Source organism: Fistularia commersonii, chromosome 35 (assembly GCF_037954325.1).
Source record: "Fistularia commersonii isolate RoL2024-O1a breed Wild chromosome 35, RoL_Fcom_v1.0, whole genome shotgun sequence".
NCBI lineage: Eukaryota > Metazoa > Chordata > Actinopteri > Syngnathiformes > Fistulariidae > Fistularia > Fistularia commersonii.
In genome coordinates, this window is record NC_141318.1 from 40,214 (window position 1) to 66,341 (window position 26,128).

The 26,128-nt window shown below is 51.5% G+C and overlaps 1 protein-coding gene across 4 annotated transcripts; it reads right to left on the reverse strand.

The window, feature by feature from the left end:
* Nucleotides 1-2,089: 2,089 nt before the first annotated feature.
* Nucleotides 2,090-25,967, reverse strand: LOC147213623 (F-BAR and double SH3 domains protein 2-like). Of its 4 annotated transcripts, none has more exons than XM_086142575.1 (20): nucleotides 25,801-25,967; nucleotides 23,611-23,708; nucleotides 20,860-20,905; nucleotides 17,002-17,078; nucleotides 16,194-16,338; nucleotides 15,224-15,357; nucleotides 14,012-14,066; nucleotides 13,803-13,931; nucleotides 13,613-13,735; nucleotides 13,027-13,122; nucleotides 8,885-9,001; nucleotides 7,096-7,194; nucleotides 6,564-6,653; nucleotides 6,246-6,380; nucleotides 5,945-6,028; nucleotides 5,442-5,625; nucleotides 5,126-5,346; nucleotides 4,219-4,405; nucleotides 4,070-4,137; nucleotides 2,090-3,925 (listed from the first exon to the last, which is right to left on the reverse strand). In XM_086142575.1, the coding sequence occupies exons 1-20, from the start codon at nucleotides 25,819-25,821 to the stop codon at nucleotides 3,842-3,844; spliced, it is 2,193 nt and encodes a 730-aa protein (XP_085998701.1). In that variant the 5' UTR covers nucleotides 25,822-25,967; the 3' UTR covers nucleotides 2,090-3,841. The 4 variants fall into 4 exon arrangements, with proteins under 4 accessions (XP_085998701.1, XP_085998700.1, XP_085998699.1 ...); XM_086142574.1 differs by having other exon boundaries at nucleotides 6,501-6,653; XM_086142576.1 differs by having other exon boundaries at nucleotides 2,097-3,925; nucleotides 6,501-6,653; nucleotides 16,194-16,364; nucleotides 17,005-17,078; nucleotides 20,850-20,905.
* Between the last annotated feature and the right edge of the window lie 161 nt (nucleotides 25,968-26,128).

Sequence of the window (26,128 nt, forward strand, 5' to 3'; positions counted from 1 at the left end):
TGTATATATAAAATCTATTGGTCCTAAATCATTTCATTGGTAAGATTTATTTTATAGGGTTAAATTGCGTACACATTTACTATCAGGCTTAAAATGATCCGTTTCGTGGAATATTAGATCAGGTGTCAGGTTTGGGGATTGATAACCGCAAAAACACAATAGTGAAGCGAGTCACAAATGTCGGGGTTTATGCTGACGCTTGTTTTCTGTGTGATTTTGGGGTTACTGTGAATGACGTGGGTGTGGTTTGGGGTGCAATGAATTCTGGGTTTTTTTTACCTGGAATTGAGCGGGAAGAGTTAGTTGTATTGCAGGCTTTTGGCCAACAACAGCTATTGCTCCTTAAACAGACGTTTTTACCGTCACCCGGGTGTTCCCTTGACTAAAAGGCTACAACAGTTTGGATTTTGTTTGTTTGTACGTTGTGTAGTTTTCCTTAATCCGTGGACTAATACCTAATATAAGACATTCCCCCTCACTGTCATGAACATGGACAGTTTTGTTACTTGAGTAAAGGATTTGTGAAAGGACACTTGAAAAGTTTTCATCTTCAGTCCGTTTGCGCTCCTCGGACCGTGTATCCGAGTACATTCTGATGCCAGTTACTTCCCAGTCGCGGTCCATGTGCGTCTCATCCTTCCTCCGCCCTCCAGGAGAAGAGGGGAAAAGCCAGTGAGCCGGAAGTAGCGCGGTTTAACGGAGTAAAAGCCAACGGCCGCCGCTCTCCGCGGAAGGAAATCGAGTCATTTGATGTAAAGAAGAGCCGGGACAAGTCAGCGATCGATATTATGCTGTCCACATGTTTGACGTTTGGCAAAATGAAGAAAATACGTTGGACTTTTTCTCGAGGACGTCCTCCTGTTGGATCACTTTCTCCTCCGGGATTCCAGATATTTCACTTATTTCTAAGGCGTGCGGAGGAAGTGCTGTTTTAATGAGGTGGAAATTGACCGCATTATCAGAGAAACATGTAAACAAACGCGCCGCGGGGGGCGGCAGAGCCTCCGGCTCCTCCGGTGATGCGTTCGCGGACATCCGGGAGATCACGGGGTCGTGAAGCTGCTCGCTCCTGGGAGCTGCGGGTTTCACTTGACAGATTCCTTCAAAGTGAATCTTTTCGAAGTGAAAAGGAAAAAACGAAACCCAAGCTCCAGATGTCAGCGCGGCGCCTCCGAGCCGTCAAAGTGCGTGTATTACACTGTAATACACTAAATGCGTGTAATACACTGCGTGTGGCACTTATCACACGCAGATGGTCCCGGTGGAGGGTTCTTCTCCAAGCCTGAGGAGAACAACGGCCTCTGGAGGCCAAAGCGTGTTCTTATTCCAGCGCAGTTATTGTTGACTTCATTTGGTCGTTTTTTTGAGAGTCGGGATCCGACGGAAGCCTTTTCTTTCTTCGATTGTTTGGGTTTCTGCATCGACAAGACGAATGTTTTTGCCGAGGAAAGACGAGACCGAATTTCTCCAGATGTTGGGGATTCGACGGTTTTCAGGGAAAAGGACATTTTCACCCAACGAGAAGGCTTCACTCAGACTCGTTGATCAATTAAAGCACAGGGCATTTTTTTTGTTGATATTTTTTGAATTTATAACTGGGGCCGTCAGACGATTAAAATGATGCTTCGATCGCATCAATCGGATTCATTCCAGTGCCGCACTAGATTCACTCCAACAAGCAAAGGTGAAAAAAATATAAACATATATTTAAATATATATAATGCAGCCTTGGGGGGCCAGAGACTCCCTGAGCCGCTCCAAAGCCCAGGTAAATGCAGAGGATTGCGTCAGGAAGAGCGTCTGGTGTAAAAGTATGCCAAAACCCAATAGGCGAGTCGAGCCTGCGACCACGGGTTCAGACGGCCGAGGCCCGGGTGGACAACCATCATCAACAGGGCACCAGAGGAAACCGGGCGGCTGTGGGTGGAAGATGGAGAGTTCAGACGCAGAGAGACAAGAGGAAAGAGTCTGGGACGCTGACAGGAAAAGGTAGAGCGCTGGTTGACATGATGCAAAGAAGGAAGGTGGAGATACTGTGTGTCCAGGAGAGAAGGTGGAAAGGTAGTAAGACTAGAAGCTTAGGAGCAGGTTTGATTCAAACTACTTTATTTCACAAGTATTTGTACAGAATAAATATTGAGAGACGCCTCCGCTGTGTACGTCTGGGACTGGGTTCCACATGCAAGCTTTACTGAGCCTAAACCAGAACCAGGACCAGGACCGGACAAGATCCAGGACCAGGTTCACCACCACTTCTCCCATCAGGAAGGAGACGTTGGCCTTCTAAAGCGTTCGAAGCGAGAAGATCAAAGCAAACTTCCAAAATAAGTTTGACTTCTTTCAGATCTCCAGGAGATCAAGGCTGGAAGATCGCTCCTCCTCTGATTGGACGTTACAAACCTGTCCACCTGACTTGATGTTCTCCATCCAAGTCTGTAGATCTCACCTTCAAACTGTGGACCCTCCAGGATTCGGATCGAGTTCATCAGAAGAATCTACTGAGACTAAAAAATACAAGAGTGGATAGGAGTATTCATGCCCTTATATCTGGAAAGAAGAAATACTTGAAATGGACGGACGTCCGCCGCAGATGGATACTGGCTAAGAAGAAGACGAGGAAAGTGCTTGACGGTGCCAGCAGAGGCAGCAGCTCAGGATGGTCTCCTCTTCAGATAGAACCCTCAGGGTGAATGTTCTTCCAGGCCTCCCGGGCATCACACCAACACCTCTGAGGTTAACTGGACCACAAACAACGGTGTTTGTACTTCGTCCAAGTGACGTAGAGGCCGGGAGATGTGGGGCAGAAGGTCCAGGGTCTAGACCGGCTTCGCCACTGTACCCCCGCCGTGGCCTCTTTCCCTTTCGCTGTAATTGGAGAACCGAGGGGGCAGAACCAGCCCCCCCTCCCCAACCCCTTCTGAAGGGCCAGGAGATCTTCAGATGGTTGAACAAAAGGCAGGAGACAGGAAGTCAATTCGCTTTGATATCAGGATCAAAGGAGCTGGATCTGCGCTTTGTAGAAACCTTGAAGACATTGAACTCTTGCCTGGTGGCAGAAGATCCCTGTTGGATTCCCACAAGAGAATCTCCATGTTCTCCCACTGTCTCCGTGGAGGTTCATCGGCGACCTACACTGTCAGACGGGTGAATGGTCGGATGTCTCTCTGTGGCCCGGCGATTGGTCCGGGGTGAACCCGTCCTTATCCAAACACGGCCGGGACACAGGATAGGCTCCATCCCCACCCGAGAGTGTAAAACATGAACTGAACCTTCAGTTTCAAGGTACAAACTGAAGCTGATCTCAGTGCTTCAATTCCACTCCTGGCCAACAGGGGGCAGCGTCTCCATCTGACATCTTCGGGGGCGGACGTCTTACAAGCTGAAGGACCTTCTTCCCTGAACAGAGTTCCATCGTCCCAGATGTGGCAGCTACTATTTCCCTCTACGGCCACCAGGGGGCGCACCGAGCGAGTTACTCTCCTCCAGCTGTTTCCATGGCGATGACAAAGGAGAACTACTTTAAGAACACAGAAGCTGCTGAGGAAGATGGACGGGGCCCCCTGGAGGCAATTTAAAGGCCCTGTCCAGGCAATGAAACGGCTAAAGAGAAAAGGCACCAGGTTGTCCCTCCCAGAGTCCAGGGGGCACCGTGGAGGTCAGAGGGCGCTTGAAGGTCAAGCAGAACAACGTTGAGGTCATGGAGGACAACATGGAGGACAACATGGAAGTCAGGGAGGACACCATGGAGGTCATTTATGACAACGTGAGGGTCGGGGAGGTCAAAGGTCCATGTTGTGGAGGTGATGTCAAATGTCTGAGCTTCTGGGGGTTTGGGTCCAGGTCAAACCAGCGTGATCTCCACCTCCTCCCTCCTCTTCACCTGGCCCCGGGGGTGCTGCTTCGGAGGGGGGGGCGCGGCCCGGACCTGCGAGCAGCAGCAGGGCAAAGGTCAGCAGAGACCCGACTCACGGTTCAGACACACAGTCTTCCAGGACACTCCCAGGACACGTCCACGGGTTCATCAGGCATTGCTCACGGATCGGATTTCAGATGACAACCACACACTCACCGGTCGGATGCTGCCCGCCCCGCCGAGGTCGGGGTATTTGGGTGGCTGGGCGGCGCCTTGAACTGGACCTGAAGTCGGAGGTCAGAGGTGACGGGGTGATCAGATGTCGGTTTTTTGATGTTACCGCGACCGGCGGATGGGAGTCTTACTCTGGAAGGTGCCTTGGAGGGACGCCGGCGGTGGCGGCGGCCGGTGGTGTCCATTGTGGTAGGAGGGCGGACGGCCCAGCGGGGAGACGGCGGCACCGCAGGGGCTGGACTGGGGAGACGAGCCGAGCGGGGTCTGCAGGGGGCTGCTGTGGAGAGGCTGGAAGGGGCTGCGAGGGGCCGGAGACACCTGGAGACACCACAGTTGAGACATTCAGGAGGTCAACAGGAATTCCAACCCCACCGGAGTCTGAGCGGAAGGTCAGCTTCTGGTCTGGCCGCTAGTACCAAAGGACCAAACTGGGCAGTGTTTTATCTTTCTTACCGTTCTCCATCATAGTTTCATATGACCTTTAAAAAGGGCAGAGGTTCTTCAGCTGTTTGGTTCTTTCTCTCCATGGAGGCTCTCCAAGTTCATCTTCTTTCTGAACCTTCATGTTTTACTCTTAAATTTTAACATTTAATTGAGCCTTTGGAAAGAATCCTCGGCACCGATGAACCAATCAGGTGCTCCCAGGCGTCAGGGCCGGGGAGCGGGCAGGATTCGGTACCTTGCTCAACAGCACTTCGGCAGGCCAGGAGAACCTCGGAAATCGCATCAGGAGCTTTCAAATCCCAGACGACAGCTATGCCGCCTGAGCCACGCCCCTCTACCGACGAGCCCCACGCCCTTCAGCATAAGCCACGCCCCCACCACCCGGCCCCACGTATGTCACGCCGCTCTACCGCCCAAGCCCCACCCCCTTGCCCGTAGGCCACGCCCCTAGTCTAAACCGCACCCCTTCCACCCAAGCCACGCCCCGACCCATCGAGCCACACCCTAACCACCCGAGCCGTCCTGCCTACTTCCCGGCTTACCCTAACCCTAACCCACAGGGACAGACGGTCTTCATCTTGCGCAGTGGATCACCTGAGTTCTGTCCCTCTGTCCATTCCCATCCTCGCAGGACATGGTCAGATCTTCCACCAGAACGGCAGGAAACACGCCCACCGCGCCGTTGAACTCGCCCTCCCAGAAGCCGTCATCTTCGTGGGTCTCCCGGCTCAGGACTCGGATGATGGCGCCCTCTGGGAAGGACAGCTCATCGTCCGTCTGGCCGGCATAGTCGTAGAGCGCCTTGGCGAAGGTCACTATCATGAGGGGGAGGAGGAAGAAGAAGAGGAGGAGGCTGGGACTCGACGCACTGAACCAGAAGGACCTTGAGGGTGCGATGAAGATCTCTCACCACTGGAGTCTCCGTTCACAGACCCTGTGGGGAGTTCTGTCTCGGGTTCAGTGGAGTTACTGGAGGAGTGCGATCGGGCGTCGAGCGCCGCCAGAGACTGGAGCATGCTCAGAAGGCTGTTGGACGACGGCAGCTGCAGGTACTTCTCAGGAATGTAGCCCACCTGTCCACCACGGTTTCTGGCCTGGGAGGGGTGAGATGAACAGAGGACATCGAGCCGGTCCATCAGGCGATCCTACTCTCATCAGCCCACACCTCCAGACATCGACATCCACATATTCAGACATCAACATCCAAATATCCAGAGGTCAACAGCCACACCTCCAGACATCAAGGTCCACACATCCAGACTTCAAGGACCGCGTTAAATGTAAGCTACATGTTGCTCAATGTCAAGTCTGATAAAGTAGTATCGAAGGATCTGAGACCAGCAGATGGTCCGGTACCAGGCTTGATTCCATCTCTGATGGACTTGTCGTTGGTGAATAAACTGAAGTTGGTACCTTCACCCAATCCTCCATGTCCCCATCATCGATGACCTCCAAGATTTCTTGCTCCTCGATGGTCAGTTCATCGGGCTGCGACGCCTGAGAAGGAGGACCGAGAGGTTGACACCACCCTCAGCTTCACCATGGTTCCACAGCTGCGTATCACTCAACAATCAAACTCTGGGCCACCACACTTTCCTGGTCTTTTTCACAGCTTCCCCAGTTCCCGCTGTCATGTAATGGGTGAAGTTCAAAGCGATCAAGAGGAACTAGGACCTTTGACTTTACCCTAGAACCTGAGGAGCAGCACTTTTACCTTGTAGGAGTAAAGCACTTTGCAGGTAAGAGGATAGTTCTTCAAGGTGCTGGATGGGCTGGAGCTGCTATCGTCCAGAACTTCACCACTGTCCTCTGTCTCCTCCTCATCCTCACGCTCCAGATCTGCAGTTCCCTGCCAGAAGAAACCACCAAGTAACAAAAGGCTTCGCAAATGAGGCTGCGAGAAGGACGGGGACAAACGTTCAGCCTGATGGCCCTCAGCTAACATCACCAAATACTTCTTAGATCTTACAGTGAGTGAGGGATCGTGGTTGCTCAGGTTGTTCCAGCGCTCGTTCTCCAGCTCCTCCATCACCTGGTTCATGGCGCTCTTCAGCCAAGTTTCCACCCCGACTCCGGCCTGCCTCAGAAGGTCCAGACGCGCTTCAGCCTTCACCTTCACTGTCTGCAGACACCAAACCGCCGTCCGTCAACAGAGGTCCCGCAGGCTGGTGGAACAAACCCCAACTCTGATTTGAACCCCGACCCTGATCCCGATTATAATTAATCCTAGTACGAGTCCAAGTTGTAATCCCGGAGACCTTTAGACAACAATGTATTCCCTCTTTGGGTTTTGGGCTATATGAGCATTTGGGTTCGTGTAGCCTCTGGATGAAGATCTAGGAACGAATGCAGCAAACCTGGAGTCAACCACTGGACCACTGCTCCAACCTCCAGATGGGTCCTTTCGCTCTTCCACCAGTAGGTGGAGCACATCGGCCACCATGGGTAATTGAGAAAAAACACACACACACACACACACACACACACACACACGCATGTACATGCACGCACGCACACACGCACACACAGACACACACACACACACACACACACACACGGATCACCTCTGCTCTACGTAGACTCTGCCTGGCCACCTCCATCTTTGTCTCCAGATCACTGGTGTTCTGCTCGGAGTTCTCCTGGCTGCCAAACTCCTCCAGCGCCTGAAAACCAAAGGCACGTGACTGAGATCGACCTCGGGTCGACGCCAGCAGCTGTCAATCGAACCCCAGCCGGTCCCGGACGTCAGTCCTGCCCGAAGGCACTGACGACGGTCCCTCATCTTCACCATCATCGTCCTCAGTCACTGGACCATGAAGCTGACATCGTGACCTGGAACGTCCACCTGACCAGGTGGACAAGAGGAACTGTTTGGTCAGTATGGATGATTTATCCTGCTTTAATCTGAGAGGAATCCAGGAGATCAGATAATCCTTCACTGGTCCAACAAGGCCTGACATCTGAAAAGGTCACGCATTAACCTGGACTGAGATGACGGTTCTGCCGCTCCACAAGAAGGAACCCCAGTGTCACGTGTCGAACGGAGTTAACTGCTCTGGTCAGGAGAACCACATCCGGACCATCCGCGTTTAATCGGACGCGGACTCACATGGTCGACGGTTGTATTTCCGAGGAGTTCATGTTGATACACACCTGCGGGTCATTGATTGGAGGTGATCTTGAATATCTGAGGAGGGTTTAGACCTGTTCAGGTCTTACCTACATGTAGAGACCACAACCCACCGAGACCTCGACCTCCATTCACTCCGGATAAACAGTATAGAGGTGTGTTTTTTAACAAAAAAGAGTCAAAGGTTCTAGACCGTGTTGAGATCCTGTCATAAACATCTCATCCACACACAGGTCATCTGCGTTCCATCCAGAGGTAGGGATTCCTTTGGTTCTTCAATATTCCATAAAGCCCTGAAACCTGGAGTTTCAGATTCCTGTTGAACCCGTGACAGTGGAAAGAATGTTGAACATTGAGCTGACGGCCTGGCAGGTACATCTGTTGGCCTTCACCTGCAGACCTACGGCCCCGTCATAAGTGCGTCCCGTTCAACCATCATTCTAACCCTAACTACCTTGTCCTCAGCTCCTCCTTGGCCACACAGTCAGGTTCATAGGTATATAAATATGTGTGTGTGGGTGTGTGTGTGTGTGTGTGTGTGTGTGTGTGTAGAACACTCACTTGCACCTTGTTCTGATGTGGAGATAAACGACCTTTGGTCACAGGATGTTACCCAACAGCACAACGATACATTATGTAATACCAAAGAGATAGATAATACAATCAGGACTAACATGTATGTATATATACATACATGTATTGTATTGTCTGTCTCTTTGGTATGATGTTGTCTATTGTTGTGCTGTTATCCAGAGGTTGTTTACCTCCACGTCAGAACATGGTGGAAGTGTCAACCGGAGCCGAACATCATGTATGGACAGACCAGACCACGGCAGCAGATCCCGGTCCTCCTATACAGAAGACTATAAAAAAAAGATGTTTCTGCGGGTGACGTGATTTCCAAAGGTACTCCGGGTCTTAATGTTTGGACCTTTAACCACCAGGTCAAGCAGATCCGATGAGATGAGAAAACAACCTGATGGATGGGAAAAACATCTCCAGACCGACCTCCGCAGAGAAACCTTTAGCTCCGCCGGAGCCTTTTCAGGCGCAGGTCTGTAAACCCTTGTCGTGGTCTGGCCTGATTTCAGCCCCTACCCCTGAGTTTGGAAGTCATCGGCACGCAATGGGGTCAGAGCAGGGAGGCGAACCAAAAATAAGCTCGGCAGGACGGCCGACCGGACCTTCTAACAGCCACCATCATAAGAAGGTCGGATCCTTACCCTTTGGGTATGGATGATACTCTTGTACTCTCGGGCCACACGAGTCGCCCACTTCCTTGCCTCCTTGTCCAGACCGTGTTCCTCTGTCGGGCCGCTTTCCCTCTGCAGCTGCACCACCTGCAAACGCACAAGCACCACACCACAGACACGACAACGACAACCATGAAATCAATGGCTGACAAAGTCCACGGGGTCAGCATCCATTCCAGTCAATTCTCCAACACTTGGACAACCCCGACTAGATATCCTGGGTGGGACAGAGGTTCTGCTTTTGGAGGAAATGTTTCAGATATCTGTCCCTGAGCCAGAAAAGCCAGGAAAGCCTGGAAAGCACACTTGGAGAAAAGAGGCCATGTTTTTTTTCATTCAAATTCATCCATTCACTAAACTGAGATCCCGTGAGATTCATCCTGGGGTTGAACTCCCCCAGCCTCAGCCCAGGCCCCACCCTGGAGGAGTCAAAGGTCACTTTAAACACCATCTACTACATTAAACTCGACTTTTGCCTTTTCAGCAGTGTGAACATGACCCCCTCTGATGAGCGTTCACACCATTAGCATCACTGGCATCTCTTTTTACCGTCCCATTGTTTTGGCCCTTCACCCTGGTGAATCGTATGAGTCCTGCGTAGATGAAGAAGTGCGTTGTACTTGATGTTCCGGAATACCTGCAGTCTGGGTCACGCGATTCAAAAAAGCCATTTCCTGTTTTTATCACTTCCTACAGGAACAGACTGGTTCCTCTAAAATGAGAAAAAAAGTCCAAAGTGGTCCAGGGTCAAAATGATAGTCTGGTTTAACCTTCTGTCAGCCATGAAGGATGAAGACCAATGTCCAACCACGTCCTCCACTGCATTTGGAACCGAAAACTCGGGGAGCCGGGGTCACCGTTGCTCATCAAGACGTTCGGCACCAAGTTTGTTGTCGATCGATCAGACGTTGTCCTGGTTACGGGTTTCAGGTTCCAGCCTGAACTATTTTGTTTTTAACCGATAGAATCCTGCTTTAAAACGACATTGTACTCCAGGAGCGTCCTTCATGATTGCTCCACGCACTGGACTGGAGGGGACGTGAAGTTTCTTGTAAGATTCTTTTCTACGTCTTCTCCCCATACTAGGACCTAATGTCCGGAACCTATCAGGACTCCGTGTCCTCTGAAGATCACGGGATCAAACAAGATGCCATCTCTCCAGGCTTCCAGCCGTCCAGGTGTTCCGCCATCAACAGCACTGGCTTTAAGTGGGACGACAAGGGGCAGTGGTGGCTCTAGACCAGCTCGGCCTTGATGATAACGCCAGTTATTACAGAGCTGAACCAATGAGGGAAGAACATGACTGATGGATGTTCTCCAAACAGAACCTGCTGCCACTCTTGTCATGATAGTCATCAATGTGATGGACAGATGGCTCACTCAATCATGTGTTCTGTGAAGGTGCCTCTCCATCTCCAAGCCCTTTCTGATGGGTCCTTCACAGGTGGCACGGGTTTGTGACAAAGTAAGACCTTTACAGAGTGGAAACACAAACAAGAGAAGGAGACAAGTCCCTGACATCAGAAGTTCCAGGTATTTCTGGTCAAATGGACCTTTGGAGTCTCCCCATCCTATCAGAACCAGTCCAGACCTAATAAGAAAGCAGATGTTGGCTGGGTTCTTGCTGGCTGAAAGAGAAACGTGAATATTCGATGGTGGTGAGGAGAAGTCTTCTCAAATCCAGGCAGCTGAAAATGACATCACTGGGGAGGCCACGTCACTTGGCACCGATTGGTCGGAGCTACAAAGTCAGGCATGCGAGGAACATCCTGGGCGGCTGCTTGAGGAGGCTGCAGCCTTCTGCTGGAGATGATCAAGTTTCCTGACATTTGAAGGCCGGACCGGCCTTCTTCAGTCACAATTGAAAAAGTGAATAAAGACGTGAACTTCCACATGACAGCATTTGTGTGTGTGTGTGTGTGTGTGTGTGTGTGTGTGTGTGTGTGTGTGTGTGTGTGTGTGTGTGTGATGCACTCTGATGAGGCCCACTCACAAAGCCTCCTTTTCACTGACGGGCTGGCCCACCTCCTCTTGCCCCCCTCCCCGTCCAGCTCTATTCCTTAGCGGATCCCTCTGTCTGGCTCAGGGGGTGGGGTGTGTGGGAGTGGGGTGTGTGTGTGTGGTGGGGGGTGTTGGCGGGCAGAGGGGTGCCGGCTGGGGGGGTGGGGGGTGGTCTCCCCTCCGTTAATGTTTTCCTAGGAACAGGCTGCTGCTTGTTTGACTTCCAATGAAAACAACGCCGGCGTTTGCGGCTCGAACAAATTGTCCAGTGTTGTCCGAAGCAGCTGGCCCAGAGAGGAGGAGAGGAAGAGAGGAGGACGGCGGACCAGAGGGACGCAGAAAGAACGACACGGGACAGAGACCCTGGTCCTTCTAGAAATCATCGGTTTTGCAAGGAAGGTATGATGAAACGCGTCTGGATCTCAGCTCACATTTAATGTGGTTTAGGCCGATAAAGTCTCCCAAGATCAACCTCTGCAAAGGCGGAGGACGGACAGGACCATGACGCCCAGGGGCTTCATGCAGCGGTATGCAGAGCAGGGGGCACCTTGGGCGGGGCTTAAGCCTGAGTTCAACCCAGTTCTGAGAAGTCACGGCCCCGCCCTCTGGGATGGAAGGGGCCACGGTATGTTTGGCAGACTGGAAGCTGCTCGAAGACTCTGTTTGAAATCAAGGAGAGATGCTCTATGAGGATTACCCTCAGCATTAGGTGGAGGGCTTGATGGGTGCACAGATTCATAGCCAGACCCCAAACATCCCAAGAGCTGCCGAGAAAGCCAGGACTCTGACATGACCCCAAGCCGTCAGTGAATTGAAGGCTAGGACCAGTATTTCCACGGAGCCCAAAGGCCTGGAGTGACAACCTGGTCAGCTCTTTCACAGCTGATTGTCACTGTAGACTCGGTCCCAGCCAGTCTGACACGAGTTTTCATGCCCTCCATTGGTTCGGTCATGCTTCATGTCCAAAATCACTGCCAGAAATTCTGGTGAAATTCATTCGGGCTTTTTGGCTCTTCTTTCTTGAAACTGAGAGATACTCAAATCCTTCCCAGAGATCGAAGTGAGAAGCAACATCCACAACACTTGTTGCCATGGACACAAATATCGCCATTCTCAGATGAACCGACTGGCCATTTCAAACAGGGGTCTGGGATTGGATCGTACCATCCAGGCATCCTGCAGAGACCTTCAGAAACAAAGACGACCTCTGTGGAGAATGCTAACGTCTCAGTGGAGTTCAGCACAAGAAAAAATCCGTCTTCCGCCGATGTGAAGAAGCCAGAAAGGAAGACCAGCACAGGTCCTATTAAATACCGACTCACAACAAACCACCCCTAGGACAAAGCGGTAGAGGGAGGAGGGAAAATGTGTCACACGAAGGTGAATGGAATGTGGATGCAGAGGCACCTGGTTGGACAACTGGTCCCGGGACAGCTGCCATCACTGAGGACTACTTCCTTCAAGCACTCAAGAGTCCTGAGGCTTATCAGCTCCTGGAACACTCGAAGCTGCTCTTTGAGCAGATCAACGGTTCCAGTAGCCAAGTCAGCGCTTCCTGTCCAAGTGAGCTTGCTCACCTTCTAGCTACCTTTGAACCTTCCTAGAAGGAGCTCTTCTGTTGCCAGGGTCAAATTGTTTGCTGGAAGACTGAGAGCAAAGAAGGAGCAGTGCTACCAGGTCTGTGGTCTCACTAGACGGACAGTGGTTTGTCCTCCAGGTGCCGATGTCGGTCTGGACACAAGATGAGAAGATCAGCCAGTTGAATTTGCCTGCGATGGAGTCCTATAGAGCGAAGCAGGCAAGCCTGCAGGACGATTGGCATTCAGATCTCCCGAGCTCTTTGGTTGGAGCTACTGATTCTTCCCTTGGTCTACAGCAAATGCCAGTAGATGTTTGATTAGTTAAGTAGGCTGAGGTGTCACATCCTGAGACACAGGACGAAGCTCACACTGAGGAACCTTAAAATATTCAAACCCACACTGACTCCAGGGTCCAGACGGACCCCCGGGGTCTCAACCTGAACACCATGCAGAACCTGCGGTGCAGTCCTCCAACAGACCCACTAATCTGCTGAAGAGTGATGTTTGAACTTGTCAGGCGGCAGAACTTACCACATCCGACTCCAGGGGCTGGAACAGGAAGTCCGGTGCGGGTTGGAAGACAGGGTTTTTCTGCACAAACAGCTGCTGATGAAACTCCTGTAGAACCTGCACGAAAGGGTTCACAAAAGGGATGGGAGGAACATTACAGCTGCGTCACAGACAGGGCTCCTGGTCTTTGACATGGTGGGGTGTTCGTCTTTATGAGTGAACTGATATTTGAAACTGCCCCTCTCTCCTCAGTCTGTCAGAGATGCTCCTTCCTTCTCCACATCAGACCAGGGGTCTCGAAAGGGGATGAAATGCAAGTGGACAGAACAGTGTCACTAAAGCAGTGAGAGAGCTTCCGCCAAGGTTTGATGTCACTGCAAAAACCTTATGTATGTTGGAACCACGAAGGAAAGTCTTCTGCCAGCACACAGGAGGACTCCGGAGTACCAGGTGGAGAACTGAGCTCCGGGCCATTGTGATAATGGGCCATAAAGAAGATATTTTCCCTCAGGAACGTCAGAGTGAATTCAGTAAAGTTGCTAACTGCAAACACGTTGAAAGGGCCATTTCTTACTAGCTAGCTGGAGGTGTTGGTTTGAAGCCATACCCCGTTTGAGCTGCTCAGGAGCTGGTTGAAGGCGTGGTGCGCAGTCTGGTAGGCCTCCAGCTCGATCTGACACAGCGACACCAGGTAGTCCCTCACCTGCTCGTGAATCTTGCCATCCAACACCTGCAGAAGAAGCAGCTCTGGTGACTGGTGGCGTCCAAAGGTTGGTTGGAGCAAGGCAAACCCTCACCTTGATGCAGTCCGTCAGGTCCGTCTCGTAGTAGCGCTGCTGGTGAGCGTTGGTGGCCGCCAGCGTGAGAAGGTAGTCATTCCTGGCGTGCGTGGCTCTGGAGTTACACTCGCTCCTCTTGGCCTTCAGCTGGAAGGAAAGAGGGGAGCTGATAATTGCAGAAGAAACAGACCCAACAAAGACCTGGTGGTCTCTCCATGAGCTCCTACCTTGACCGTGGCCCTCTGCAAGCTGGACTTGGACTGGAACAGACTCAGCTTGGACCTGTACACAGAAGGACATTGTCCTACGTGAAGAACTGGCGTGTTCCTTAACTAGCTCCAATCCTGGTCTGCTCCCCTTCTTTTGGACCTATTTGGACCTTTTGGACCCCCTTCTTTTGGACCTCTTTTGGTCTATGGTCCAAGACTCATGAAGGTCTAAAATCCCCATGTGCGGTCTAATCCGGAGCCCCGCCGCTGCTTCCAGGAGCGGGACCCGGACTAGTGATGTCACAATCATGTTTCAGCACCAGCTAATGTCAGCCCTGAAGAAGTGGAGGTGCTTGTGGTTCCTCTCTGAGTCATAAAGCCTCATCTGAAAGCAGCGTCGACTTCTAAAGTGAGTCCTTGTCGTCAAACGAGTTAAAGACACTGTTCTGTTCTTCAGATGTGGGCTCAGATGTTCCATTGAAACATCACAGGACACAGGTGTGTTTGCTGCACCGGCTAAAGAACGTTTGAGAAGCTACAAGCCAGCACCAATAAATGTTATCTGCGGCATGTTTCTGAGACTTCTCTGGAGGGAGCTCAGAAGGCAGCAGTGTTGGGAGGTTCGACTCTTCCCCAATCAGTGATGCACTTTGGGAGCGGCAGATTCACAACTGGTCCATCAGCTTCCTCCGCACTCCAAGAGACGAACTGTGTCATTCATCTGAAACTGCAGGAGGTTATTTTATTATTTCTTTCCCTGAACAGGAGAACATCTGCAACACTTGTCTTGGAAGAAGCTACTTCCTTCTTAATGGATTCAATAATACATGAGCAATATCATAACAGCCACACAGTGCCCCCTCTGAGCAGAGGCCCTCACTCCAACACCTTCTCGGGCTATGAGGAACTGACTGCTGAGATACTCCTGAAGGCCTCAAGACTAGTTTTCACCCTAAAATTGATCACCTTCAACGCCTGATCTCCTCCAGAATGGACTCTGTAGTGTGTTTATTGGCTCCTGTTGCCTGACTGTGGGTTGGACCATTTCCAACCTCTGGACTTTTAATGAAGCAGGGTCATGTGTTAGATCTGAACTACAAGCGTCTGGTTTCACCCCCAGAGTTTGGAGAAGCAGAGGCCACCTGTGATACCGGGCCTCTAACCCCTGCTCCAGCAGTGGACAGGAAAAACCCGAACCCGGGAGGCGGAGAACAGGATACAGGCTCATACTTGGCATCCAGCTCGGCCTTCTCGCGGACAGCCTGAGCCATGGCCTCAGCCTCCTGGTACTTCTTCCTGCTCTTCGTCAAGTCCTTGACCGACTCCTGGAGCCCGGCCTGGACGGCGGTCAGCTGCTCCACGCACTAAGTTGGCAAGAAAACATAGGATAAGGATGGACACCATTATTTAATAGCACAAAGTCAGAATAAAAACATAGGGCAGCATGCTAAGCTAACAGCTAAAGGGACTGTTCCTGGCCAAAGAGCAGCATGCTGAGCTAACTCCAAAGGAACTGTTCCAAAGAGCAGCTTGAGTTGCTGACAAACAGAAGGTCTGGTCCAGGAGTCCCGGATTTCAACGCACACTCCAGCACCGGGCCCTTCTTTTAGCAAGAACCTGGACGGATCCCAACAGGAAGCAGTCCTTCCAGTGGAAGGTCCCAGTGTTCCCAGTGATCTGGTCACATGACCCACTACCTGCTGGCACTCTGAGTACATTCTTGCTCTTCTGTATTTCCTGGTCTCTCCCCCTGGCTCTTCATTTGTGAACATTTTGGCTGATTATCTCAAACGAGGTCTTTGTATCAGAGAACAGAAAGGCAAGGAGTGTGGAGGTTAGGAACCGGAAAGCAGCTGGGGTCAGGTTCCGTTCTCAGCATCCTCAGACCAGACCAGAGGACAGAAACCTGAAGCCTCAGGAACCATATCAGAGAAAGGTGCCCGATTGTCGGTCCAACCGCCAACAGCCTGTTAGGAACTCTGGATGTTGGCTTAAGGGTCTGAGGTTTCTCCTGCCCACGCAGGGAAGGAGCCACTGAAGGACTGAGCATGTCCTCACGTTGGGAATGAGAAGAACGAGACCTCTCTGCTCTTGTGTCTATTCCAGCAGCCATCAGACCAACGGTCCACATGCAACCTTTACGCGCTAAGCCGAACCCCCAGGACAGACACTGACCCTCAGGCCCCAAGATGTTCTTTACCTTCCGTAGCTGATGCTCCTTCTGGACACGGACTGCCTTTGCTGGCTCTGACACTTGGACCTTGAAGGTTTCACAAGCGCTGATCCGAGACTGGCTCACCTGGACAGTTCCTTCCAGGTAGGCCCGCCAAACACAGTACATGTTCCTAAACACCCCAACCCACAAACACAAACCATTTTAAAAGTGAGGACAAAAAGAAGATATTTGAAGTCTTGATGTTGCATTTCAGAATTGATTTATTTTCCACTCTGCGAACCAGAGGGAAGATCTATGGATGGCAGGGGAGGACAGGAGGAAATGGCAGGAGAGGAGAAGATGCGATGGAGGCAGATAATTGGCTGAGCATAGGATGGCGGCAGGTGATTGGCTGTGGTCCCTGAAGAGAGTAATCCAAAGGAGATGACTTCCTGTTCAGCTTCCAGGAACGTATGAATTCATTTCTAATTTTCAGAAAATATGATGGTATCTTCAGAAGAATGACTGCAACATTATTAATGACTGCACTCTGATCTTCAGAGTCTCCTTCCCAGGACTTTTGGAATCTCATAAATTGATTCCTAATACGTGAGTGTTTAGCTGGTTGTCTGTCTCCTGCATCTCCAGAGGGACTTGTGCTGTTGGTCTGTGATGGAGAGGGGTTTCTCTGAGGGCTCTGTTGGTGTTCTGTCTTAAGGTCAGAACTGTTCAAGGAAACCCCTTGAAATGAAGGCTAGAACGAGCTTTGGAACAAAGTTCCGAGCTTCTCCACTGTAGGCTCCCTTCTCAAATCACCGCCTGTTGTACCGTGTGCCTCCCCTAAGGGACTTACCTGTAATCGTCCGGTTCTTCTGAGGTGCTGTCGGGCCATTCCCTCTTCAGGTACTGATTGGCTAACTTCTGGAGAGCCTGAAAGACACAGAGCAGGGGCGACCTTTGACCTCTGACTCCAGAACAGGTGTCTGCTCCGCCCCAACCCGCCCACAGTCACATCCATGTTGACCTTTAACACCAAGGCTGTAACTTGTTTGAATTTGTGTAGACCTGGACCTTCTAGTCTCCTTACTTGTGAACTCTCTAACCTGGCGGAGGCTTCAGAAGGGATGGTGGGCTGTTTTTAGAAGATGCTGGTTTTTCAAACCACAATCCCAGCTCAGGGTTATTTCAGGGCGGGGAGGCCGGACCTCCAAGGAACCCAAATAGAATCCAGAACAAACACGAAGGCTCCTGGAGCTGGGCAGAAAAGGAATAAACATCGGGGTCTGCAAGCAGCACACTGGCTGACTAATGATGACTATGTGTGTGTATCTGTGTGTGTGTGTGTATCTGTGTGTGTGTGTGTGTGTGTGCGTGCACGCTCATGGGTTGGGAGGCAGCGGTCATTATGGCTTTATCTAGAGCCAAGACACTTTTCTGAATTTTTGGTATTGGTGTTACACTCCGGTATCAAATCAATACAGTTATGCTCTTGTACAAGTGGAGTGTTACGCTCTGCTCTCCTTGGAGTGTTACACACTGCTATCTGTGGATTATTACGCTCTGGTGCTAATGGGAGAGTTACAATCTCGTACTAATGGAGTGTTACACATTGGTACTGGTGGAGTGTTAGACTCCAGTACTAATGGAGTGTTTCACTCTGCTACTAATGGAGTGTTACACTCTGGTGCAAATGGAGTGTTACACTGGCACTAATGGAGTGTTGCACTCTGGTACTAATGGAGTGTTACGCTCTGGTACTAATGGAGTGTTACGCTCTGGTACTTATGGGGTGTTACGCTCTGGTACAAGTATAGTGATGCGCTCTGCTCTCTGTGGAGTTACGCTCTGCTATTCGTGGGGTATTACACGCTGCTCTCCCGTGGACTGTTACACACTGCTATCTGTGGAGTGTTACATTCTGGTACTAATGCAGTATTATACTCCGGTACCAGTGGAGTGTTATGCTCTGGTACTAATGGAATGTTACACTCTGGTACTTATGGGGTGTTACGCTCTGGTAGTAATAGAGTGTTCCGCTCTGCTATCTGTGGAGTGTGGCACTCTGGTACTAATGGAGTTTTACACTCTGGTATCCATGGAGTGTTACACTCTGATACTATTAAAGTGTTACACTATGGTACCAGTGGAGTGTTACACTCCGGTACTAATGGAGTGTTGCGCCCTGCTCTCCATGGAGTTACGCTCTGCTATTCGTGGGATTTTACACTCTGCTCTCCGTGGACTGTTACACACTGCTATCTATGGAGTGTTACATTCTGGTACGAATGCAGTATTACACTTCGGTACTGGTGGAGAGTTACATTCAGGCACTAAAGAACTGTTACACTCTGGTACTAATGGAGTGTTCCGCTCTGCTATCTATGGAGTGTTTCACTCTGGTACTAATGGAGTGTTACACTCTGAACCTAATGGAGTGTTACACTCTGAACCTAATGGAGTGTTACACTCTGGTATCCATGGAGTGTTACACTCTGATACTAATGGAGTGTTACACTATGGTGCTGGTGGAATGTTACACTCTCGTACCAATGGAGTGTTAAAGCACTCTGGTAATAATGGACGGTTATGCTCTTGTTCTATTGGAGTGTTATACTCTGGTATTCGTGGAGTGCTACGCTCTGGTAATAATGGACTGTTACACTCCAGTATCTGCGGATTGTTATGCTCTAGTACTAATGTACTGTTACGCTCTGGTACCAGTGGAGTGTTTCACTCTGGTACTAATGGAGTTTACGCTCTGGTATTGTTGGAGTTTTATTCTCTGGTGCTGATGGAGTGTTACACTGTGGTATCCATGGAGTGTTATTCTCTGGTACTGATGGAGTGTGACACTCTGGTATCCGTGGAATGTTATGCTCTGGTATCCATAGAGTGTTACACTCTGGTACTAATGGAGTGCTACGCTCTGGTATCGATGGATTGTTCTACTCTGGTACTAATGGACTCTGATATCCGTGGAGTGTTAGACTCTGGTACTAATGGAGTGTTCTTCTCTGATACTACTAGAGTGTTAGTCTCTGGTATCCATGGACTGTTACTCTCCGGTACTGATGGAGTGCTACACTCTGGTATCCGTTGAGTGTTACACTATGGTATCCGTGGATTGTTAGACTCTGGTATTAATGGTGTGTTACGCTCTGGTATCCGTGGAGTGTTCTACTCTGGTACTAATGGAGCATTACACTCTGGGACTAATGGAGTGTTACAGTCTGATCGTTGATGTGTTTGGAGAACATGTGAACCGCTATGTCCAAGGGGGCCGGCCCAACATTCTTTCAAATTGTAACTCTGCAGTTCTGAAGAAACCGCTGGGTTCCTTCTCTGCCCTCAGCTTAAATGAAGCTGCTCAAACTCAGAGGAGCTTAGCATTGATGCTTTCGCAGATACTGCCCCAGGGCAGGACCCCCTTGCAAAACGGGGCATATTCCTCAAACATGTAATCCAGAGTTTATTGTTGGAAACTAACTGCTGAGTCACTGGGAGGCCCGAGGAGCAAGGGGATCCATCTCGGTCCACAAGTCAAACCACAGAGTAAAAAGACGCCTGACTGGTTGGTCTGATGGGTTGATGCAGAGGCCTCGAGGTCTTCGCTTTCTACTCTTCATCCAGCTCCCCTCTCTCCTCCTCTACCTCCTTTTCTTTCTCCTCCCTCCTCCTCCTCTTCTTTCTCTACCTCTTCCTTCTCCTCTTCCTCCTCCCTGTGAAGACAAGCCCTGTTCTGCCCCCCCCCAGCAGAGCCTCTGAAGTGCAGGTTCTGCTGATGTTGGTGCCAAACCTTGAATGTTCTACAAACACACCATTGTGGCCTGGATGGAGCTTAGGAGCCAGACCCATCTGAATGGGGCGCACAGAGGACAGTTCATGGCCATGTGTGCAGTGAATAGCAATGGCTAACAGCTACAGCAGCTTGCAGGTGTAGGAGACCCAGGAGAAGGCGGGCAGAAAGAGGACGTTTGAAGGAGGAGGAGCCCCAAGACGTCCAGAGACTCTGAGGGGCTTCCATTCAGATGCTGCCACGCACACAGGAACCCTCCAAATAAGAGCCTTTGTACTTCAGGGCAGCAAACAACCATTGGAAGATGGTTTCCTGGAGCTGCGGGTAAAGAGGTGTTTTTCACAACACAGAGGACCATCTGATTCCGAATCCAGCAGACAGGTCTGCTTTCTTCCATCGATATTCCTGTTTCGGCTGGCGGACTTCTCCTTTCAGTTTCGGCTTCTCACGGAGAAGTTACGGGTAGGCGGCCGACCATATCTTCTGTAAAAGCAGAAGAAGTCCTCTGCCGGGTCAGAAGGATCTGCCTAGATGTCCCACCAGGATGGAGGCCCTTTGCCTAGGAGGTTTGGGCGTGCTCCATTGGACGGCGTTCCATCCAGATGGTGGTGGACAAACAGACAAGCCGTCTTCTCAGAGAAGCTGGACATTCCTCACAGGGCTGCCAAGCCCAGGAGGAGGGGCTTTCACACACTCCACGGATGGAGGAGGAAGCTGTGGGTGAAAACAACACGGTGGGGAAGAACCAGACATCCTCCCCCTTTCTGTGGCTGCAGCTGCTCAAACTGAAGATACCTGGACACCTGAGGACTACCAGCTCTCTGGAAGCACATCTCCACAGGGATCCTTCACATGCACTCAACAAGGGAACAGCAGGACATTTATGTTCGACAGAAAGCAGGAGCTGCTGCTCACCTGGGCGTAGTCCTTCTCCACAGCTGCCCTCTTCTGGCTGAACGTCCTAGAAGAGAACACACTGAGATGTGAAGGACCAGCAGAGCCTGAGTTCCATCATCAGAGAAGTAAGACGGGTGAAGGTTGGAGTCCACTTGCAATCAAAGTCCTCACTGATCAACAATCGATCGGAACATCGATAACTTGAGGCACCTTCACAGCTGACGCAGAACCTGTTCAACAAACATCTCAGGAGGACATTATTCATTCATGGGCTGCAGTGTGTGTGTGTGTGTGTGTGTGTGTGTGTGTGTGTGTGTGTGTGTCTGTGTGTGTATGGTGTGTTTTTGTTCTACAGAGACTAGATCTTGTCTTATCTTATCTGAACCTTGGCTCTTCAGAGTCCAGGGCTGGAGCCTTCAAGCCACTGAGGTCTGGTCACCATGACTGGGAACCACTCCTTCTCCACTTCCTGTCCTGGGACCCGCAGCCAATCCTGACAAAGCCTGGTGCCAGGAGGCAGAGCTTAGGACAGAGGGTGGAGCTCAGGTTCCTGTCAGACTTGAAGCCTTTGCTGTGACCTTCATCTGCATGACTGTGGTGTTTGGGGTGAAACCACATCACCTGCAGGCATGAGGAGAACGTGCAGAGCATGGAGAGCATGCAAGCTCTGTAAAGGTTCTGCCCAGCAGGAGGTCAGGGAACAGCAGCTTCATGTGGTGTTCACACACCAGTGGAGGAGAAGTCACCTGGGAGCTTGGGAACGTGTCAGGACTTGACCAACTCTGCTCAGACTAACTATCAGGCCCGTTTCCTGGGAGCTCCCTCCCTCCTCCTCACCCTCTTCCCGCCCTTCATCCACACACAATCTCCCCGCAGCCACTCTGACTTCCCGTCATTCCCTAGAGCAAAGCTTTCCGCTGACGAGGACCTTCAACCCGAGGAACCTCCCACTCCTGGTTCAGCCAATCGGACGACGCTCCATCCATAAGAGGTCCGACGTCCAGAGACCGTTTTCAGTTGAACCCCTGGCCTGGTTCCATCTTCAGAAGTACCTCTGCATTCTGGACTCCCAGATGTGGTACCAGAGAATTTCTTAGCTGGTACCTGCTAATTCTGTTAGTTCTGCTGTTCGTTGTCTGCTCTTGGCCAATGATCTCAGAGGTTCTCATCTCTGTTCCATCAGCGCCTTCAGGATCCACACGGGGTCTGTGGCGTGTTCTGGAACCGTAGCCTGGGTGTGTACTCGTGGCAACCGATTTAGGAGCGACTGTTCCGGCACTTTCTCCACCGCACACACAGATCCAGGAGGTCCGCTTCTCAGGTTCTGGGTCGCAGGTCTTCTGCAGAGTGTCTGCTGAACCTTCAGTCCCTCTTTTACACACATTCCTCCACTTCCTGCCCGAGATGACTTCACCATAATGAGGCTCTGCCTGCCTGTTTACACAGAACCAAACAAGGCCTGCATTCTTTTCCTGGGCCTGAGATGCAGCTTCAAGACGGTTTACATCCGTCGGTCAGGTCTTCCGTCCACCTGGTGCGCCCAGGTCTACCCAGCTCAAGGTGACGGGCCACTGATGAAGATCCGGATCAATCACCAGTTGAGCGACAGTCCAGGGAGGTTGTTACTTTGAGATGTTCTCTCTCAAAGCCTCTTCCAGAGGAGATCTGGTCAGTAGCTGAGGATCAATTAACTGATCCATCAAAGCACCTACAGACAAACACACCTGGAACAAACTGCATCAACAAGGACCTGGGTGGATAAGATCTAACTACTGTGTGTGTTTGTGTGTGTGAAGTTCTCCTCACAGAGACCACGTCCTTCAATCGCAGCGTAGCTTCATACTGAAACGTTCAGGTCCACAGGTCTGGACCAGCTAGAGGTCACATAACCAGAAGTCCAACCTGGTGACCATTGAACCAAGAAGCAGAAGGCGGCAAAGCAGAGACACGGACAATGGACAATACACAATACACATGTTCTGTGTGTGTGTGTGTGTGTGTGTGTGTGTGTGTGTGTGTGTGTGTGTGTGTGCCGGAGTTCTTGGTCCTGGTTGGACCTGCAGGTCTTTCTGATGGCTCTAGTAGGAGCTTCAGATGGGCTGGATGAAGTAAAGTGGGGACTGAAATAAGTGTTTGGGTCGGAATTGAAAAGAATCAGCGACAGATCAGACCAAATCAGGTTCAAATGAGATCAGTGAGATCTGCTGAAATCCCTCGAGAGACAGAAGATCCTGGATTCAGCTCAGTAACATTTAACGGTGTCGGCGTCCCAATGATGGATTTTGAGCCCAGTCTGTGAACGCACTGATGGACCTATAGGAGAATTATATCCACATTACACTTTCTCACCCAAATGTAACTGAAGACTCGGGCAGAATTAGGAGTCCAGTCATATCAAAGGAACAATTGGGCCAGAGTCCAGACTAGGACTAGGGTCAGGGTTAAGATTAGGATTGGGTTCAGGGTCAGATTAATGTTAGGGTTAGCTTTAGGATTAGGATTGGTTCAGATTTAGGGTCAGATTAGGGTCAGGGTTAAGATTAGGACTGGGTCCAGGTTTAGGGTCAGATTAGGGTCAGTCGATCCTCTACGTCACCTCAGCTTTAACAGTCACACAGACCGAGCTCCCAGATGATGATAATGTGATCTACTTCAGTCCAGTGAGCCTTGATAGTTGGCCGGGTCCGGACGAGGTCCTGACCGGGCTTGTAGCACACCTCGGCTGGGTCTGGACCAGGCTCAAACGAGGTCTGGTCCGGGCGGACTCACCTCAAGTCCTCCAACAGGTCGCACTCGGTTTGGTGTTTGAGGTGTAATCTGCTGTTCTGCTCGGCGTGGGTGTGTTTCAGCTCCTGGGTCACCCGGACCTGCGGAGACCAGACCAGACCGGTTTAGAACATCAGGCTGGACCCGAGACGCCCGAGGCCCGGTATCCTCAGCAGCTCCCGCCAGCTGAGCTCACCCTCTGATTGGTCGAGGGATTCGGGGGGACAGAGGGAGGAGGTGTTCATGCGGGCATTAAAACACCGCCATCCACACTGAGGTTCTGGGTGGAGCGCCTCATCAGGTGGTCCAATGGGGTGGAGACTGACCATCCTGGATTATCAATCTCGTTCCTATTCGGGGTTAAAGGTCAATTCCTTTCCTGGTCCCCAGTCTTTGAAAATGCAACTGTCAGCCCACGCGATCATCTGCACTGACTGGGGTTCTGCTCAGTGAAGATCCCAAAAAACATCCAAATTATTACTCGTTTGGTGTTTGATGGGTTCCAGGACCTTCAGGAAAGATGACATCACTGTCCAGGTTTGATCGCTCACATGTTCACATGAGCCTCCTGACCCGAAGCACAAATCCAGAAGAACTGTCATACGTACACGGCACAGGTTCTACGTTTCTGTTTGGAGAACTTTGCTTTCAGGTATCTTCTCAGTTGCAGCTCCATTCCCCCGGTGGCCTTTATTCTGAAGGTCCTGCTTCTGGTGGTGTCACTGCGCCTTCCGAGGAGATGGGGACAACAACGACGATGTTCCTCTGAAGACGCCTCGGCTTCTCCGGTCACTTCTAGATGACAAATCGGATCGAGGAACCACATCTCAGAGATCTTCACCTCTAACCTCAACCACCAGTACTGAGGATCAGAGGATCAGAAGGGATCTTCATCTGGACAGGTCTGCCGTGCTCCTCCTCTCCTTCCTTCTCCTCTTCTCCTCTTCTCCTTCTTCTTCTTCCTCCTCCTCTTTCTCCTCAGAGCGGCTGCTGTCCAGGTGAGTCTCCAGTACCTTCTCATTGGACCAGGGTTAATGACCTGGTTGTTCCATACCCTTTGACCAACAGGAATAGATCTGTGCTCCTCCTCTTTCCCTTCACACTCGGCCTGAAGAAGAAAAAGCTACCGCTACCCCCTGTGACTCAGATGTTAGACCCGGTCACAGTTCTGGTCCCCGACCCGGGTGAGGCTCAGTTCAAGCAGGTAAAGCACCTGAGTGTCTGAACATGAAGCTGACTCCACCTGGGAGCTCAGGAGAACCAAGGAAAACCCAGGAGATGTGTCTCCACAACCCTGACACTGGTGCGTGAACATCCTCCTTCCCTCAGAAACATGTAAGTTCCGGTGGGCATCTTAGAGCTGGAGCCTGGTTCCTGGACATGGAGTGGACCAGGTCTTCCAGAGGTCCTTGTTCTCCAGTTCTGAAGGATCTGCCACCCCGGACGTCCCTCAGATCTTGGGACTCGGCTCAGAAAAACATTCATTTGAAAGCACAGATTGAACATAACTGGGGTTTATGCCAGAGAAGATGTGTTCTTCGGATCCCAGGGTCAGAAGGTCCTGACCACGGGAGCAGAACCTCTCGCGGGCGGTCTCCAGTCAGCTTGGAACCAGAGGAACCAGGAGACCTTCCCTAGAACCGAAGACCGGACCAGAGTGCAGGAGCCAGGGGGTCTAGGAGGCTGGAGGAGACCTGGTAGAGCTGAACAAGTTTTGGGGTTGGCATTGGTGTTGGGGTTCCAGTTTGTGAAGCCGGAGTAGTTAGGGGTGGGAGTTAGCCGAAGAAGTTAGTGGACTTGGAGGAGTTGGCGGAATTTTTGGAGTTGTTGGTGGAGTTGAAAGAGTTGTTGGCGGAGTTGAAAGAGTTGTTGGCGGAGTTGAAGTTGCAGTTTGTGAAGCTCAGGCGGAGATGCTCGGAAACAATGACTGTCTGAACCCCTTTGGGCCACAAACTCGTCCGAACTCGGCCGTTACCCACGCATCTCCCCCCTCCGTCCCTCCACCGGAGCTCCGGATCCCCTCCGCCGGGGTTCGGACCCCCTCCGCCGGGGCCCGGAGCCCCGGGCCGGGGTTCGGACCCCCTCCGCCGGGGATCCGGAGCCTCTCCGCCGGGGCTTCGCACACAAAGCGAGCGTCCCGTCTGGGAGCCGTCGAGCAGCGTTAGCTTCGGGGCTACAAGGGGGGGAACTCACCTTCCTCGGCGGGGGCTGCATCTCCTCTCTTCACTTAAAAAGTGCTCCAAAGTCTGCGGCTCGGCGGGGAAAAGTTCTCCGGGGCGTCCGGAAGCTTCGGCGGCGGAGCGGGCGGAGGCGTCCGGCCGGACTCTGGCGGCCACCGCGGCTCCGAACCGACGCGAGTCCCGGCGATGAAAACACTGAGACTCCGGGGAGACGCGGCCGTCAAGTTGGCCGCCTCTCGGCAAGACCACTTCCGGCTGGACTTTCAACCCAAAGCGCTGTTTGTGGGATATTGCTTCCGCCAGGGACCTTCAAAATAAACGCGAGTGGAATTTCAACCTTT